Genomic DNA, 19,881 nt, shown 5'->3' on the forward strand with positions numbered 1-19,881 from the left:
GGGTATCGAGTATACGCAGCAAGTTTGGTGTGAATCCATCAAAGATTTGCTGAGATACAACCCAACTTCCTGTTTTCTGGCTTAATGGAACATTTTGATTGCCTGTAGCGGGCAAACAGTTTCGAAAATTAAAAAACCATGTGAAGCTTTTGTGAGGCTTGGTCTGAAGATAATATCTGCCAAATTTGGTGAAGATTGGACAACATTTGTAGGAGGAGTAGAGAAAAAAAGTTTTTCAATTAATTCAAAATGGCGGCCGTATCAATTCGGCTATTATCACAAATTATTATGAGCCACACACGAGATGTCCCACGGTATCATGAGACAAAAGAATCACTCAGTAAAGGCAAACAAATCAATAGTTATTGGCCGAAACACATTTTAGCTTCCTGCGGCCACGCCCAGTGATCACATAACACCAAATTGTGTAAATACCCTCAGAAGAGGGTTCCGAGTCATCAAACCAAGTTTGGTGTTGATATCTCAAAGATTTGCTAAGATATGACTTAACTTCCTGTTTGGCTGCTTTTCTGCTGAATTTGATTGGCTGTACCGGACAAACGGTTGTGAGGATAAAAATTCTAATCGATACATTTTGTGAGGCTTGGTCTGCAGATCATCTCTGGTCATTTTGAAGAAGAAAAATTGTAGGAGGAGTAGGATTTCAAAGGTTTTTGATAAAACCGGAAATTGCGGAAAATCTATATAACTGGAAATTGACGCCATAGGGTGTGTTGAACTCGTCTTGATCCAGGGAATCAAATGGTACCTCATTTTTGTAAATCGGTCATACGTTTCAAAAGTTGCGTTTGTAAACACAAGTCCAACTTTGACCCATTGGTGGCGCTAGAGTGGTCTAATGGGACATTTGAAACTTGGTGTAGGTATAGAAGGAACTGTCCTTAATGAGTGTGCCAAATTTCACAAAAAGTTATTGAAGGGTTCTAGGGGCTGCCATTGACTTCCATGGTACAAGAATAAAAATAAAAAGAATAAAACTAACAATAACAATAGGTTTCCTCCTTACGGAGGAATCCTAACTAGAAAAAGCTGTTCCTGCGAAACAGCAGTGAGAATGCTGAAAACCTGAATGGGGATAGCTGACCATGCTAAAAAAAGCTGAAAATAGTGATTTTTTTTAGAAAGTTATAAGCTGAAGCTTCAAAGCGCTCGTAAGGTATTTTTGAAAGGGGCTGGAGCTGAACGAAGGTATTAAACTACAGAAAAGAGAAAAAAAAATCAAAAAGATAAATCATTTAGAAGAATTTGACAATTTAGTAGAAAGTCATTTGCTCAGGTTTTAATAATTCATAGTGCAGGGTTGCCAATGTTGTCGTTGTCCCTGGTGAGTTTTTTTATAGTAAAAAACAAGACCAAGTTACATCTAACCGCCGGATAATTTCTTGCAAGTGTGTCAAAGTGTTATGTAGATCTACTACTTTAAATATCTTCTCCGTTTTCAATTTGAAGTAAAGACAGGTTACTTTACATCTGTGTTCAAAATCGTCAATTAAAAAGAAAAATGTTCCAGTTACGAAGCGTTTGTTCGTAGGATTAACGCCAGCTGCAGCAAACACTTACCCCAGACCTGGTTTGGTTGTTCGTGACTGTCAGCTATGACAGTCGCGCCTCGATTTTTGCAGATTTCTCTAAAACTTGCTAAAATAAAAACGATCTAGCTAGATTATGTACACTTTCAGCTCAATATACATACCTTGTTTGGCCAATTTGGTCAATTGTGGGGAAAAAAAGTCTAACCGTTTTTAGTTATGGGGAGAGCCATCGTGCTAGCTTGATTATGAGAAATGTACCTAGAATTCACACCTCCAACAAGTTAACCTAGACGCAAAACTGTACGTCCAATCCAAAAAATAAGGATATTTTCCGAGGCCCAAGACTCTGCCGAAACCATTGATATCCTTTATGTGTCTGTGCGGTCTGTTTGGTTGCCATGGTGATGGTGCAGCTGTGATCGCTAACGAGCTGGGCAGAGAGAATAAGAAATGTTGCTGGAATCCACACCTCAAACAAGTTAACCTAGACGCAAAACCAGCGGCAGATTTAGTGATTTGGGGGCCCCAGGCGAAGACAGACATGGGGCCCCCTTAACTCCTATTCTTACTCTTTTCAAACCATATAATAATTATGAATATACATATAATATTGATAAGCTATAGCAGCCTCAGTTGAAAAGTTGGATCAAACGAAGATATTGGGCAATCCAGTGGAAACGGTCCTATCCTCTATGACTTTATGTCACCTTTTCCCCTTGGAGTGATATTTTCAAGCATTTAGCCTACTCATATTGCATTAATTCATTAAGAAGCCCCTTTGAAACAAGCTATTGTAACAACATTGTCACCGGCAGCATTTCAGATGGAATCGCAATTCAAACAGTAAAGTACCATCTGTTAACTGAAAATATGCCCCCAACAACGTAAATAAGCTTGACAATTATTTAGGGGGAAATGGCTAATTCAAAAAAAGTTTGCTGGAGGCGATCATTGTCAGTAACAATGCTAAATCTGGTCTCAGTCTCGAGCCTTGCGTGGAGAAGCTGACCCCGGTAAATTGTGCTACGAGCAAGCTAGCCTAGCTGCTGTTGCTAGCCAAACTTCACTGAGCAGCTCTTGTGCTAGCTGCCGCATCATTGGATACCAGTGGAGAAAAATGACGTTTCCTTCTGTAGTTTCAGTCTGGCAATTAGTTGTTTGATCTCCTCTTTTGTCTTTTTCCTTTGTGCTCCGCTCAGGGAGTTTCGTTACATTTAGCTAATTGTTTTTTGATTTCACATCCCTCTTTTACTGTCTCACATTAACCAACTGATATGACATGCTTTGCTGCGCAGTTGCTGCAATCGATGGAATTGTCCACAGTAGTATCGGGTGGGAGGGGAAGCCTGCGTTGACACAAGTAGAATAAACGCTCCGTGTTATCTTTGTTGATACTTTTCTGGAATGTTATGACTTTTAATCTATTTGTATTATTATTATAGATTTATTGATCATATAGTAATTTTATGTAGTCTTTCAAGGGCACCCCTGGCATCCGGGGGCCCCCTGGTAGGTGGGGCCCCCAGGCGGATTGCCTACTTTGCCTGATGGGTAAGTCGCCCCTGCGCAAAACTATACGTCCAATCCAACAAATGAGGATATTTTCCGAGATCTAAGATGTCCTTTATATGTCTGTGCGGTCAGAAATACGACTCTACCGGCAGTTTTAAAATCGTCTTCCTTTCGGCCTTCTCTGACGAATTTTACCCACCTCTCCATTGAAGTTGGTGAGAGAATTTGAAAGGCTGCTCTTGCTTCAAGGCTCATGGCTGAAAATCTGTAAATGTGAGCTCTTTAGTAGTTACATTGCCTGAAAGAGGACAAGTTTTCCTACATTTTAAGGTATTACTTGTTTCTGTAAGTTAAACTATATGAACGTCAGAGGAATTTGTTTGACAATTTAGTTGAATATCAGAAAAAGAGCAGCCAGCAAAGTGTGCCACTCTGCTGTCTGCTCAATCATACAAAATCAAGAAGGAGCTACATTTTTCATGTATTTAAAACTGTCACAATTCAAAATTGGCTGAATTTATTTGAAAAAGCGGAATCATTTGGGAATAGCTGAATGTCTTGTGAACATTTTAAAGGTTGAATGGTGTCTGTAGCTGAAAGTATGCTGAAGTAGTTAAGTTTGAAAGAGGAGGAAGCTTTTTATTGATTTGAAAGGATTTACCATTACTTTTAATGGGAGAATAATTTGCACAAAAACCTTAATTCTTTAAAAAGTATAAAAGTGAGAAATACCAAAAGTCATAGCCATCATCTCCTGCAGGAGCTGAACGTTTTGATTCCAAAATTGTAGGAATCGGTGAAAGTATGCAGGACTAGTTTAAGGCCAAAAAACGGCGTAAGAACTGAGAAGTTGAAAAGCAATAGTGAGAATGCAGCATTCTCACAACTAGAAAAGGCTGTTCCTGCGAAACAGCAGTGAGAATGCTGAAAACCTGAATGAGGCTAGCTGACCATGCTAAAAAAGCTGAAAATAGTGAGAATTTTGTAGAAAGTTATAAGCTGAATGTCTTGTGAACATTTAAAAGGTTGAATGGTGTCTATCTGAAAGTATGCTGAAGTAGTTAAGTTTGAAAGAGGAGGAAGCTTTTTTAATGATTTGAAAGGATTTACCATTACTTTTAAAGGGAGAATAATTTGCACAAAAACCTTAACTTTTTTAAAAGAGTATAAAAGAGAGAAATACCAAAACACAGCATACATCTCCTGAAGGAGCTGAACGTTTTTTTTTTTTTTTGATTTTTTGATTTTTATTGCTGAAAATACAGAAACGCAAGCTGAAAGCTGAAATGAATTTCAAAAATGTGTGAGTCACACAAAAGAGGCAGTGTGGAAGCTGAACTGCATGATCTAACAAAGCTAAGAGCGAAAATAGCCTACAATGCGGGAGAAGCTGAAAGCTGAACTGTTAAACAGGAGAAAAAGTAGGCTAGCTAGTCGTAACAAGAATATTATCGTTTTAACAGCTGAAATTATAGCCATACCATTGAGTGTATTTACTCGGCTTTCTTAGTAGGATTCAAACATACAGCAGTAGGGCCGATACGAGAAGACACGGCGACACTTTGTTGAGGAAAGATGATGGTGCAAGTTTCGTCCGTGGAGCATACAACGATTAATAAAAAAGAATCATGTAGACGTGTTTATTGAGTAATTGCATAAATAAGCGCAGCTAGTTCTGGCAGGGCAATCGGGCAGCGCGCGTCAGTCAGTGATCGGGGACGTAAGGCGTCTTACTCCACCTTCCTTACTCCACCCACTACCACACCCATGTTAGCAGCGCATATCCATTGGGCCACTTCCGATAAGGCGTCTAAGACGCGCGGATATGCACACACTCACCCCGGTCGTTGTATGATCAGTGCTGCTGCCACTCTCCACCGTCCCCTTCTCCCTCATACTGTCCCCCATGCTATGTCTATCCAACAGGGGGATTATATCTCTATTGCTCCCTGCCTCATATGTCATGTATGTGTTGCATCGAGGAGGCAGGGAGTGCTTCCCTTAGATCATCCACTCCGCCAAAGTAAATCTACATGTCCATGTCATGTAACAATAAATGCTCAAATCTAATACGTGATTGTCTTGACTGAACTAATTACACATGTAAACAGAGTAATTATATAATTGGCATAAACCGACAATTGCTAGTAGCCTAATCGGGTTTGATGAATGATGAACTTTATTGGTTCGTCGATAATAACAGAAATTTGCCTAGCATCCACACCTCAAACAAGTTAACCTAGACGCAAAACTATACGTCCTAAGACTGCCGAAGCCATTGATATCCTTTATGTGTCTGTGCGGTCAGAAATACAACTCTTTTTTCCAAAACGTTACCCAATTCTGCTTTCATGGTGCGTGTCTGTTTGGATGCCACGGCAATGGAGCAGCTGTACTCGCTAACGAGCTGGGCAGAGAGAATGACACATTTAGCTAGCATCCACACCTCAAACAAGTTAACCTAGACGCAAACCTCTACGTCCAATCCAATTTTTTTTTATATTTTCCGAGACCCAAGACTCTGCCGAAACCAGAGATGTCCTTTATATGTCTCTGCGGTCAGAAATACTACCCTAGCTGCATTTTCCAAAACGTTACCCAATTCTGCTTTCATGGTGCTAATTTGTTTGGTTGCCACGGTGATGGTGCAGCGATGATTGCTAACACGCTGAGGGCAGAGAATAACCAACATTTACCTAGCATCCACACCTCAAACAAGTTAACCTAGACGCAAAACTATACGTCCAATCCAAAAAAATTACCGGCAGTTTAAAAACACGTCGACTTTAGAAATTCTCTTACGAATTTTACCCACCTCTCCATTGAAGTTAGTGAGAGAATTTGAAAGGCTGCTCTCGCTTCAAGGCTCAAAGCTGAACATCTGTAAATGTGAGCTCTTTAGTAGTTACATTGGCTGAAAGAGGACACGTTTTCCTACATTTTAGGGTATAACTTGTTTTTGTAAGTTAAACTATATGAACGTCAGAGGAATTTGTTTGACAATTTAGTTGAATATCAGAAAAAGAGCACCTGCTCAATCATAAAAATCGTGTCACGTTTCACGTTTTGATACAAAAAATTTAGGAATCGGTGAAAGTATGCAGGACTAGTTAAAGGCCAAAAAACGGCGGAAGAACTGAGAAGTTGAAAAACAATTGTGAGAATGCTGAACAGCACATATATATGTGAGATAACAATGGTTTGTGCTCGCCGAAGGCCAGCACACCCCAATTAAGTTACAATGAGTCCTATTGCTGCATATTGAAGGGGTTTAACCACTGATTGAAACACACAAAAATGTGTAAAATAACGCTTTATTAGAAGAAAAAAACGTTTTATGTGACTGTCCCACATTACCTGATCATGTCAGGTAATGTGGGACAGCATTTTTCAGGTAAAGTGGGACATCTAGTAATGCTGTGTTTATGCTAAAGTAATTTAATTCGACAGTTCTCAAATGTTTAATAGCAATGCATCATACTGCACTTAAGTTCCCAACTAAATAACAACTTACACTGTCATTGAACCAGCGCTTTCAGACTTGTAAACGCGACCCTAACGCTAGTCCAACGAAATGCTAAGGCAGCGGGACTAGCTCTAGCACATTAGCACAGCAGATCACTAAGGTTTACATCAGTTACACTTTATGCCTATTATATAAGTCAAATCCCACAACTAAATGAATCTTGCCACACCCTTGCACCTAGCATTGTTGTATATAAACTAATTATTATAGCAGACTAGGCTGACAGACAATGACTGTCCCACTTTACCAGACAAGCTGTCCCACATTATCTGAAAATGCTGCCTGAGTGAGAGAGGGGGGTCATGTTATGTTTGAAAGTGTGTAGCTTCTAAAATATTGTGTATTCTCATTTCATTCCAACATGAAAATGTTCCTAAGCCCTAATACGATTTACAGAAACACCACTGGGGCGAGTTAACAGTTATTTTGTAAGTCTACTGGAGCCTCTACCAAAAAGTGTCCCACATTACCCTACTTTTTTACTTAATTTAAGACCGGTAGGCCCTATATGGTTATTGTTTGCGCCTTCCAGCCACAGTCAGTTCCGTGTTTGTGTAACATAGGTTACATGGCGAATAAACCGAATTCTGATCCTGATGGAGATGGAAGAAACCCACCCAAATTAGCTTTGGTTAAACAGGCGTGGGAGGAAATTGCCACAATTGTTAACCATCAAGTACATGGAGATTTCTCATGAAAATCTTTTTGTAATCATTGAAGAAATGTAACACTTCAAAAATCAAAACAATGTAACATAGCTTCGCAGAAAAAAGACCCTGGCCTCGCCAGCAGTGCGCACAGACCAAGCTTGCACCCTTAAAATAGCATCTGAATAAAATGCCATTGACTTTATACCACGTTTTTCCTGGTCATTGGCGGAATTGTTTTTCCGAAACTGCAAAATAGCACCAGGGAACGTTTGCGCCGGAACACGCCTCCTTTTTTGCTGAACACCCACGGGAGTGCAAAGTTATTTCGACGTGCGTCTGTGGAGGGAAAAGTCGGCTTTGCGTTGAGTGAAAACTAGGAATGACACTTGCGTCGTTGACCAAGTCAATTGTGCTGGGTTCAAGATAGGGCCCTCTGTCTTAATACATTACATATGGATGTGTGGATAAGTAACTGCAAGATTCCATGATTTGGTGTAATAGTCTAACCAAGCATCTTGATTGACAGCTCCTCTCATGTTTTTTTTGTAAAAACCACAACTATAACCAGATCGAAATGACCAGAAAAAAATATATTACAACAACATTGAGGCTGGTTGGTGTGCTGACAGAAAGATGACAATATGAGGTCAAAGAACACAACTTTTTTCAGAAGGCCTTCTGTTTACATATCCTGATGGTCTAACAAGCTGATAATAGAAGGTCTCCATTGTATTGACCAAGCAAGTTTTAAACAAGTTATTTTCACAATTGTCCAGTGAGCTGGTAGGACAGCATTATACCATAAGTCAGTTAACTTCCTATATCTTAACTTTAGTCTGTTTCCACAGCATGAGAAAGGAAAAAAGAGGATGAGGATGTGTCTGTAGAGGCCTGGTTGCCAGGATGATAAGAGGTCTTACCTGACGGCAGCCCTCATTACGTCTTTGGCTCTCTCATTGTCATCAGTGTCAGGTGAAAGTACCCTGCCAATTTTTATGGACTTTAATACTGGGTCATGGCCATTTAATCTAACAATAGTCATATACTGTATTCTCTTTCTTTTTGTTTGTTCAGTTAGCTTTGGAAAACTCCAATGCTCTTACAATTGTGATCATTTTTGTGTGTACAATAGCTGTTGTCTGTTGTTGTAAGTGTAGCAGAATTTGTATTTATACTGTAACTGATCAGTGGTATTCGTGAGGTGGCACAGGAGTTTCCCATAACTGATATGAAAGACACAGCTAGGCACACGTACAGCTTGGTAATTTACCACGGCGACAGCCAGACAAGTGGCCTACCTGTGCTTGTAGAGGTAAAAGGCAAATCCTGATAGGATCAGAGCAAAGAAGGGAACCAAGATGGCAGCTGCCACTGAACTGCTGTTGGTGTAGGGGTTGCCCAGGTCTGGAGCTGTTGTGATGGGCCCTTGAGGACCAAGGGAATGAGATCAACACAGTCTCAGCTCTCACAATCAAATCATTTTATGGTATATCTAAAATTCTTAACATATCACAATGGAAGGACATACAGGTAAGGATATATTTCTGTCAAGAAATCTACTTAAGAAATACTTGTTGGATCAGATGTTAGTTTATTTCCTCCAGGAACACAATGCCACTTATTGAGGGACTTGCTGCACTTGTTGGTTAGTTGTAACTGGTTTAACTGCTTGTACTCGCTGTGAATTATATTATTGTTGCTTGCTTTCCTCCAGGTACACTCTAGGACACTCTAGCACTTTCGAGGATCATGTTGTTTAATTGAAATGTGTTCTGGTATTCTTCTGGTTCCACCCATTGGAACTTATTTGCTTTTCACAATGTATGCTTCATGTTTTGGCTGCCCGCAATGTTTTTGGGGATATCTCATTTTTTATGATCATTGACCTTTACACTTTTTGTAAAGCTCTCTCTTGTAAATCGCTTTGGATAAAAGCGTCTGCTAAATGACTAAATGTTAAGTGTAGTCTAATATAGAAAATGAAGTGCACAAAGCAGGGGCTGTACCTTGTCTGGTTAAGAAAAACTTCCCAAAGTCTTTGTTGTGAATGTGGCCTTGATAAACAAAGGTCTTCTTTTTGTCAGATTCTGCTGTTACCTAAAACAATAGAAGCCAGCAGATTAAAAGTGATTGGTTAATGAGCTCAAACATACTTTTCACTTTTCCTTCTCCTCTGTCCTCAAACGGTACACAAATACATATCTGTCAAGAGCCTCTTCTGTGTTACCTTGTTTAGAAACAATAATAAGTTCATATTTTTAATGATAATTTAATATTCGGCAAAATACTAAAATAATGGAACAGCAAAGATGTCAAATCTGTCCATACAAGTTTTGCCCTGAACACAAGATACACAATGCAGGGCTCGACATTAAAGCTTGTCCGGGACAAGTGGATTTTTTTGTAGGGCAAGTGGAAGAGAAATGTACTTGCCTCACTGGACAAATTAAAACTCAAACAAAATAAAATGCCATGTTACTTCACATTATGTGCCACTCATTACGTATATTTTACTGATTTTATTTGACCAAATTCTGCATTAGCAAAACACAAAAAAGTGACTTAGTCCCAAGATCTCTACAGACCGGGCAGCTAATTTAATGCTCAACACTTGAACCGGGGCTTGTTACTTGAAAGAGGAATTATTTACTGTGTCGTCTCAGTTACACTATCAGGGCTTGGAAATACTGTGGCAATGGCTAGTAGAACATAATATTTCATAATAATTTCAGTAAATCAAACAGCTGCAAGACCCAGGGAAATGTTATACAGCTAGCAAACTAACGTTAGCCAGCATCACTAACGACATTGGCTAACTTAACTATCTAACTGAGGCTATCCTCAGTATTTGCAAGCTAGCTGAACTAATACTATATCTAACATAATTTTGTAGACATAGCAATGAATTTTGGCACTAAATGTTGGTGTTAACTTTAAATTTTTTTCTACAATTTCACTTTCTACCCAGCAAAGGCTAATTTACCAAGGGATCCTTCAAAAGCTGCATACTTTACATTTGAATATTACAGTAGCTGATATTTAACTTTGTACATCTAACCGATACAAATGCTGCTAATGCTTGCTAGGTACACAGCTGCCAACACTATCATTTTATAATTTAAAAATAAATTATAAAAAGATAAATCTTTACCCTGACAAGTGACTTTTGTGCACGGACAAGTGAAATGTTAATGTACTTAGTGCCTCAAAAAGTTAATGTTGAGCCCTGCACATTTGTACAGCCTTAAAACATTTCATGAGCTGAATTCAGTAAGCTTATACAATGAGCAGACGTACATATCCGTCCATTGCCCAGTTGTCATTCTTGAATTTACTGAAGTAGTGTTCGGTTGGCCCTGTGATCTGGTAGACCTTCAACAGAAGATGATTCTCCTCCTTCTTATAGGTGCCTGAAGACCAGAACATAGGCAGACAGACTGTTTACTATGGAAGTAAGTCTTTACAGTAAACATGGATTAACAGAAACCATCTCTATAATGCAGTGTGGAAGTGTAGTCTGGAGAGTGTATTGTTGCTGCAGTTGTTGTTTACCTGCCAGTTTGATTTGGACACCGCTCTGCTCTAACAGGGTGACATTGACCCTACCCGTTGTAGCATTGAAGCCATTCACTGTTACTGTGGTAACTTGTCTCTTCCCGAGGAACTCGTAGAAACCACTCCAGTCGGAGTTAGAGGAAAACACATCAACTGGAACTAGAACACAAACACACACATTCGTTACTCTCCATTCCAGCAGCTGCCCTAACAGACGTGTATAAAAAAATGAGCTCACCTCTGATCTTGTTTTTTTGCACATCCGACTCCCCTGCCTTAGCTTTGCCATTTCTTTTGGGACCGACTGCAACCGAAGAACATAATTGATAATATGACATTTGTGTGCATGGTCTTGAGTGCCATGGGGAAGTGGCAGATCACTAATGACTACACTAATGTAACTGTGACTGCAGAGATGTCCAGCAGGAGAGATGCACACAGGGTAATCATACAAACACGGATCAGCCTATTACAAAAAGCCATTACTGGTTACCTATCAAATCATCAACATTCTAACTTTCCACAGACTACTCATATATGCAAGAAAATATGACAACAGAATTTAATATAAAACAGTGGGGATGTTATTTGCATCAGTGTACCTTTGCAGATTGGGGATTTGCCCGACCACCTCCCATCTGGCCGGCAGGTCCTGTGTTCAGATCCCCCCGCCAGGTACAACCCCTCTTGACAGGTGTAAATGAGGGTATAACCCAGCGTGGGAAGATCTATGGCACGTACATCTACATTAGAGGGAGTCTCTGGCTGTCTGCATGCATGGGCTGGAGAGAGAAAGAAGGGGAGGGAGAGAGAATTGTAGAAAGAGAGAAGGAGGTGAGATTGATTGAGAAGAAAGGAGGAGAGGCAGAAAAGCTTTATATTTTCTCTACTCATCCCCTGCAGGCATTAGAGATGTACAAAGATCAGTCCCTGTCATCAGGAGGACCCAATGGAAACCAGCTACGTCCTGCAGGAGTTACCTAGGGAATCTTGAGTGGTGAGCTGTCCGAATGGCACGTTAATTTAACTCCAACTCTCACACATTACCAGGTTATACACTGCTCACATTCACCCAATTTACAATTGGCTACTACAGATAGTTTCTGATGAAGACAGCCATCCTTGCTTTTAATTTATTGTGTTCCTTCACATGGTCTAGTGTAATGCAATGAATAGATGTACACACACGTGCCTGCAAACATAAACACACACAAGCATGTGTGCACACACGCTCACACAACAACATACCACAGGTCCAAAATCATCAGCGAGACGAATACAAATGACAGAGCCGTGGGGGGAAAGGGAGGTATGGCGACAACTCAAAATCACAGGATTATATTAGCCAAAAGAGTCACTGGACTGCATCATCCCTCTCTGTTCGCACAGGACCACATGTCCCTCTGTTCAGAGAGATGGGATCAACTGGATCCATACATATCTATTTCACTGTCAGTTTCCTCTAGAGTAACTGTTTTCCTCACCAATGCATTCTGGCTGAGTTCCACTCCAGGTCAGGTTCTCCAGACAGGTTCTAGTGGTAGAACCCAGAATGTGGTAGTTCTTACGACACCTGAAGGAGATCTTACTCCTAACCTGAAATAGAAATAAACATATTGTAACTCAGGTGAATTCATAAGATGTAATATGTTTCAAATCTCGTCATTCTGCCTCTGCAGTCTTGTGTAATTTAGTTTTTTATAAACTAGCTATGTGTACGTAAGCATGCTCACAAATCAACAGTGTCCTTACCTCAAAGCCTTGAGCTAGGACAGGCATGCCGTTAACAAGAGTTCCGGGATCTCGACAAGTGTTGTAGGCAGGGTCTATACAAACAAACTCACATATTACAATTCCAGCAAAACTGCAATGTTGGCACATATCACAAAAAATACAGTGGCTACAGAGATATCATCAAAGCTGTGGTACCTATGCAGGACGGCTGTATGCCGCTCCAAGTGCTGTCCGCTTGGCAAAGTCGGAGGGCAGAGCCCACCAGGAGGAAGGGGGCCCGACAATAGAATCTGACTTCTGCCTTGTAGGTAAACTGCTTCCCCTCAGAGTAGCCCTCCGCAGGTGTCCCTGGGTCTCCACACAGCACCGCTTCAGAGCATACATAAAAACACAAAAATAAAAGGCAAAATTTGTCATGATACACAGTTCTCAAGTTCCAGTAAAATGCACTATGCTCCTCTCTTCTCTCTCTCTGACAGCATGTCACAGGCTCATGATCAGGGCTGCAGGCCCCACTGCCAGACCCTGCCTATGTAGCATGTAATGCTCATGTTACGGCCAGACCTGACTGCCCCTGCTGCAGGGAGCAGGTAAGGAGATGTTGATGGTCTTTGTGCAGCTGTCATAACATTCTCCCAACATGTCACAACTGTCTGGAAACATCTCAACGGTGGCTGGTACAGGCTGTGTTTCCTTGAAAACCAATGCAGTTGTTGTAGATTGTTGATGTATCTTAATCTTGAAAGCTCAAAATACATATGGAAGATGGTGTGGAGGAAGTCAACTAACCATCGCTGGAGCATGACAGGTTCTGGGAACATTGAAAAGAAGGATCTCGGCCTGGCTTGGAGCTTACTTACGTAGACACAGGGGGATCTCTCCGCGCCAGGTGCCATTGCCCTCGCAGGCCAGAACTCCGGGGCTGGACAGCTGGTAGCCTTCGGAGCAACTGTAGGACACACTGGAGCCCCAGGTGTGATCAGAACCCTCCACCCTTCCATGGTGCACAGCAGGGGGTGCCCCGCAATGGATCACTAAGAACAGAAGTAGGACGTGAACAGAACACAGTATGTTGACTAAAACAACCATGCAAGTAGAACGCAAACATGTCTCTATCAAACATATACATACTTTATGAATCAGCTACAGTAGCTACTCCCAGTTTCCCAACTCCTCCCTGCAAACTGGCTACATACTTTCCCTGATAGGATTACACTCTTGACATCTTTCTGCTCCTGTCTTACATTAGACACCCAGAATACCTTTCGTTTGTCTGTAACTGAATTATTTTGTTTGCTACGCCAAACAATATAAAAATGCAAATAATGTTAAAAAATGCATTCTGAGATTTTTTTTTATCTCAGAATACTTATAATTCAGGCAAGTTGTTGTGATGAATTTATACTTTATAGGATCCTCTCTGTTTTCATTTTTACTAGCAGTGCAGGAGATGAAGCAGGAAGCTCAAAGGAAGCTCACAAAGCTGGCTTTGTCACCTTCCAAAAAAAAAGCACTTCAAAATTGTCACATTTTGACATGTCCCAACCAAAAACCTTCCATTAACAATGAGCAGAATTGTGAGTGGAAGCTCACAATCTTAACAGGAGAAAAGTAAATAATTGACTTTTGTCCCAATGCAAGGTGGGATGGCAGGTGAGGTGCCTCTGAGTATTAATGGGACAATGTTCCTAAGGGGATTAACAGTAACAGTGATAAGAGGATTAAAGTTAAGGTCAAAATGATTAGCCGCTAAAGAGATATGGAACATTTTCCCCAAATTCTGTCCAATGGTAACATCATACCTAAAACTTTACAGAGTAAAACATGTATAAACTACAAGGGTACAATTTCTGGAATCATGGGGATCAGATGGCTGAGTGGTTAGGGAGTCGGCCTATTAATCAGAAGGTTGTTGGTTCGATTCCCAGGCGTGCCAAATGACGTTATGTCCTTGGGCAAGGCACTTCACCTTACTTGTCGCGGGGGGAATGTCCTTGTACTTACTGTAAATCGCTCTGGATAAGAGCGTTGGCTAAATGTAAATGTAACAGTGAGGTGTTCGTTGCAGATGGGTCCGTTTTTTTACTTAAATTTTACAAGTAATAAATACAAGGCTATGTGGAAGCCTCACATAGTTAAAACAGATAAATCAAAACGAAGAAAGTGGGCATCCTGTGTAAAAATGGTCCTAATTTATATTATGACAAACTTCACCTCAAGTTTTTTCCTAACAATATTCTCAAGCATTTAGTCATTGCATTTTATTAATAATCTTGACATTTCTGGAAAACTGGCTATTATAACAAGTTTATTAGAAGTGATCATTATATGTCAGTAACAACGTCCCTGTCTGAAGGGGTCATGTGACCGACTATGCGCGCTGTGTAGGTAGGGAAAACCGCCTTGCTCTCATCCACTCCAATCAATCGGATATTGAATGGCATTGATTGCTCAACTCGACTTATGATTATTTGATCCCTCTCGTGGTTGATTGCTTTAATAATCTATCAGTCCCACCACAAAACTAACTCAAGACGTTTAGAGACTTTTAAGCAGATTTCAAATTCCAGCTGCAAGCAACAATTGTATGACTGATCCAAACACAGGGAGGCCAATAGTCGCAAACAACTTTATTTTACCATAAGAAAAAAAAAAATATATAGCTGCAGCTATAATGATTCCTCCTCAAAATAACAAAACATTGTAAAATGTATATAAAGAAGATTACACTTAACAACTGACAATGGAGTTTAAAAATATATTCTCTGAAATGGAGATTTGAACATTTACCTTCGCAATTACTGATGCAACGCTTTAAACAACTCAGCCACAATAACTTGATTGAATGAGTTATGGCTCTTTATGTAGCCTAGATAGTAATCCCCTTAGAGTAAAACATTAAAGTTATGGGTTATGTTTGGCATAGCCTAAATGTGGTTCTAGCTAGCCATTTAATCCTTTAAAAACATAATATTTTGAGATAATGTTCACCGTAACGCTAGCCGCAATGCAAATTTTCACTATGTTAAACACTATTGACTTAAGATAAAACTGAAGTAAAAGAAAGTCATAGGGCTACATATACGGTAAATGCAATACATCGTCTAACCAGCGTTGGCGGGATACCACTACTGTACAAATCCCATTGGTTTTACGTATATGAATGCAATACATCCTCCGACCAGCGGTGGGTTAGGGTTAATAATCCCTCGGTTACACCTGAAAAGAGGGGCCTGGGGAGAGAGCAGCCTTGGGACAGAGTTCCGGGCCTGAGAAGGGAGGCTGCAATTGGACCCTTCTCGCAATTGGACCCTTCTCATTGGCTTACGTATATAAATGCAATACATCCTAATACCTCGGATACACGTGAAAAGAGGGGCCTGGAGAGGAAGCGCTGCAATTGGACCCTTCTCCATTTATAGGCTATCTGCATATTCATTTATGGGAGGAGGCAAGGCGGGGTCAGTGGCTCGCTCACGTGCGGTCAATCTCACGTTGATTGTGATTTATAAAGGAAAGGTGCGCAGGACCTGGCGTACGACCAGTTTTATACAGACTTTTTTGGCCGTATGCCATCCTTTGGTATGTAAGATGCGCAATCTTTTATACATGAGGCCCCTGGATAAGCCGGCTGTACTCCGTTTTGCTCCGAAATTCAGACTTGACTTCCGGAAAGGTAGGGGAGAACCGGGACGAAAGTAACGTGGGACGAAAATAACAAAGCAATTTTCTCAGAGCCCTGACAACATTTGCATTCCAAGTTATGACAGCACCTTCAGCATGCAACCATTGATGGAACTGACAAATTTAATGTGACGTCGCCATCATTCGCCGCGGTTAGGTGCGGAAAGCACTTTTTAAATGCACTAAGTAAATTACTAAGGCGGTCCTTTTTTTCAAGTTGTGTTACATGTGTCACATTAATGATCAATCTACAGGTTATTAGTGCTGTAACACATTCTGAAAGTTGCCTTGTCAGAGTTTGTCAGTATAAAACTGTAAGGCAGATTTTCTGTGTACATGTACAGCCTGAGTATCTGTAAGGTCAAGAGGTCCTGCAGCGAGGCCTCCACTGAGCAGAATATAGCACACAGCCCAGACAGTTAGGAAACTGTGAGGCAAATCATGTACAAAACAGGGCTTATGTGATTAACGACCACTTCACCTGTATATGTTAAATTCAAGAGATTTAAAAACAGGAAGCGAGGCCTGTCTCAGCTCATTCCAAAGCTTTGGTGCAGCAGCGGCAAATGCTCTGTCACCTCTGAGCTTCAGCCTGATTTTAGGGATTGTCAGCAACAGCTGATCGGCTGATCTTAGGAATCGAGATGGGCAGTAAGGCTGAAGCAGATCGGATTAATATGGTGGAGCAAGGTTGTTCAGGCATTTGAAAACAAATAACAAAAGTTTAAAATATATTCTGTAGTACACACGGAGCCAGTGTAGGGATGCCAGGATGGGAGTGATGTGCTCACGCCTGCGGTTCTGGGTTAGCAGGCGTGCAGCAGAGTTCTACACAAGCTGCAGACGGGCAAGGGAAGTGTGACTGATCCCTATGTACAAGTAGTTACAGTAATCATTTTTATAAAGGGCTAATAATTGTGACCTTAACTGTATGTGACATCCTGTACCTCTGCAGCTAGGCTTGGTTTGGTTCCAGGAGCCCTCCTTGGTGCACAGCAACAGAGCACCATTTGCTGGCTCCATTAGATGGCCTGGGTTACATCGGTACTCCACTGTGCTGTTGAAGAAGAAGTCACTTCCTGTGTATATGCCGTTTGCCAAAGGACCAGGGTCGCCACAACTGATCACTAGAGGGGAGGCAGAGAGACAGCAAATAGTTCAACTTTAACTGCATATCAATATAATAGAATCTTACTCTCCCACACCTGCAGTTTACACATTGCTCACATAAAGCCACAGATCTGATTGATAATAAATACAATAAATACTATCGCAGTCTCTATGATCAACCTAAGAGAGGCGAGAGCCCTTTGTACAGTGATGGGTAATGACACTGTGGACCTATCTGTGCAGTGACAGTGACTCATCAGTTCTTACTTTGTTTTATTGATGACTGCAATGCTTTTGATCATGTTAATCATAAAACGTTGTTAAACTGAGTCAAAGAGGGGTGCCCAAATATATTGCAAGAATTCATGCATATTGGAATGTCCACCAGACCATGTAAGTAAAATGTGGCAATTGTGTCTCAGCCCCATTTGGTGTTAAAGTTAGTGTCCCCCGTTATTTTTTACGCATGGATGATCTGTTCATGCAATTGAAAATCTGTAATAAAGAGTGCATGATTAGTATTGGTATAATTTTATGTATGCAGGTGATCTTGTAGTCTTCAGTCCAAATAGTGCTAGGTGTGGAAAATTACATAAAACATTATGACCCATGATGATATTTATAGGCAATGTGGTTGTAACAAACAATGTTTCGCACTACCCTTTACCAATCCAAGCTAAGACACACTGCTACAACAGTCTAAACCTTAATAATTGATTGTGTTTGACATTTATTCTGTGTGCTGTTCTTGTCTTTTAGTCTTTTAGTGTATCTGGACCTTAAGTCCAGCAAGCCAGGCCACCATATCTATACTGTGTTGGGTGTGGGCTGTCAAGGTGTCTGTCTACCTATGCTATGATGGGCATGGCCCGTTAATGTGTCGGTTCTGTGCAGTGATGGACGCCTGTCTAATTGGGAAAATACCTGTGCAGTCGGGGGCGTGTCCAGTCCAGGTGCCGTTGGTGGTACAGTGTCGGGTGGTGAGTCCGGAGGTCTTGTAGCCCACCCAGCAGGCATAGGCCACAGAGTTGGAGAACCTTATGCCATCGCTGAACACAATCCTACCATGAGCCGGGGTACCGGGGTTACCACAAGACACCGCTAAAGGGGACAACCATACAGTGTCAACATAACAATCATAGATGGGTTACCATAGCAACACACATGAGTAAGAGTTGTAAACACAAGTCTTTCATAATACATTGTTTGTGATCATGCATGAGATTCGTATAGATGTATAGATAGATCATTCAGAATAAAGATTCAGCATTAAAATGGGAACATTATTATATACAGGCACAATCACATACACACAAAATTATTTCATATAGCATAACAAGGCACCCGCCGATAAAAAACGTCCTCCTACTTCCCCTCTCTTCAGTTAAAAGTGTTAATACGTGCTTATGGTGAATCTGAGCACGTATTCCGGAAAAAAGGCAACATAGCTGTAGCAGCAAAGAAGAGACAATTGGCATGGGAGACAATTGCTGGCGGAGTCAATACATATATTTGAATGCAGTAGCCTAGTCCATACATTGAACATTTAACCATAACATTTGTCTATTAATATTACAGTTAAAAAAGTGGTGGAATGTAATCCCACGGGCGCAAAGCACTTAGCATCTTAAAATTAAATTTAAACACATACTACGAACAGCTCAAATTGAATTTTAGGTTGTATTTGAAATATATGTGTTATAAGTGCGGTTTAACTTGTAAGGCTTCAACAGTCCTGGTCAAAATTATTGGCACACCTTAATTTTAAGTGCAGAATTCAGAATATCTTTCAGAAATAAATGCAAATTAACCAATTGATTATTTAAATCAGAAATTCCCCCGTGGCCCCGGTGAGACGTGGGCCCTGAGAGTGCGCATGTTTTGGATTTGTGTTGGCGCAGGAAATGGTGAGAAAGCTTTGAAAGTAACTGTGTTGATAATTTGGAAGTATTCAGGTTAGAATCGTATATACATTACATATTAATACTAAAGTGGTTCAACTCCAGGGTAGATACATCCCTTTTGGGATACAGTTTGAGTCTGTTATGTATTGACAAATACAAGTTATGTGAACATTTGGGCTCATTTGGTTGAAGTCCTATAAATTAATAAGGAAGGTTCAACTTGAGCGACAAGTGAGTTAACAAAAAACTGAGTATATAAGAGAAATATAAAGTTTATACGTATTGGTGGTTCAGTGATATAATTCTTGCTTAACACGTGAGAGATAGCAGAGCAATTCTTGGTCAAGGAGTTTGGTTGTTTGTTTATTTTGATTTGTTGTGTGGGTGAAAAGAGTGAGAGTAAATATTTTAAAGAAGGTCTGCAAAAGCGTTGATTATCAAGATCCACTGCTGAGGTGGCTGACATCTTCAATGTGTTTCAGCGTCAAGTACAAAGAATAAGAAAAATAATCGAAGAGACTGGAGATGTTTTTGACAAGCCTAGGTCCGGCAGACCCCGCAAGACAACTGCTCGGGAGGACCGTTTGTTGGTTCGTCAATCCAAGGCCAGCCCTTTTTTCACTGGTCACCACAAGTCCCCGTGTCAACCAGGA

The 19,881-nt window shown here is 40.7% G+C and overlaps 1 protein-coding gene across 1 annotated transcript in view; it reads right to left on the reverse strand.

Annotated features, from left to right (window-relative positions):
- csmd1b (CUB and Sushi multiple domains 1b) overlaps positions 1–19,881 on the reverse strand; it is a 390,765-nt gene that overhangs the window by 6,853 nt on the left and 364,031 nt on the right. The window contains exons 47-59 of the mRNA XM_084709424.1: positions 18,249–18,425; positions 17,162–17,341; positions 13,391–13,564; positions 12,726–12,899; positions 12,549–12,622; positions 12,281–12,392; positions 11,399–11,578; positions 11,035–11,100; positions 10,794–10,955; positions 10,539–10,651; positions 9,248–9,338; positions 8,540–8,666; positions 8,162–8,224 (exon numbers count right to left, since the gene is read on the reverse strand). Coding sequence (XP_084565550.1) covers positions 8,162–8,224; positions 8,540–8,666; positions 9,248–9,338; positions 10,539–10,651; positions 10,794–10,955; positions 11,035–11,100; positions 11,399–11,578; positions 12,281–12,392; positions 12,549–12,622; positions 12,726–12,899; positions 13,391–13,564; positions 17,162–17,341; positions 18,249–18,425 — 1,693 coding nt within the window. The remainder of the gene's footprint in view (positions 1–8,161; positions 8,225–8,539; positions 8,667–9,247; positions 9,339–10,538; positions 10,652–10,793; positions 10,956–11,034; positions 11,101–11,398; positions 11,579–12,280; positions 12,393–12,548; positions 12,623–12,725; positions 12,900–13,390; positions 13,565–17,161; positions 17,342–18,248; positions 18,426–19,881) is intronic.

This window comes from Hypomesus nipponensis, chromosome 11 (genome assembly GCF_054491055.1).
Source record: "Hypomesus nipponensis isolate SF chromosome 11, ASM5449105v1, whole genome shotgun sequence".
NCBI lineage: Eukaryota > Metazoa > Chordata > Actinopteri > Osmeriformes > Osmeridae > Hypomesus > Hypomesus nipponensis.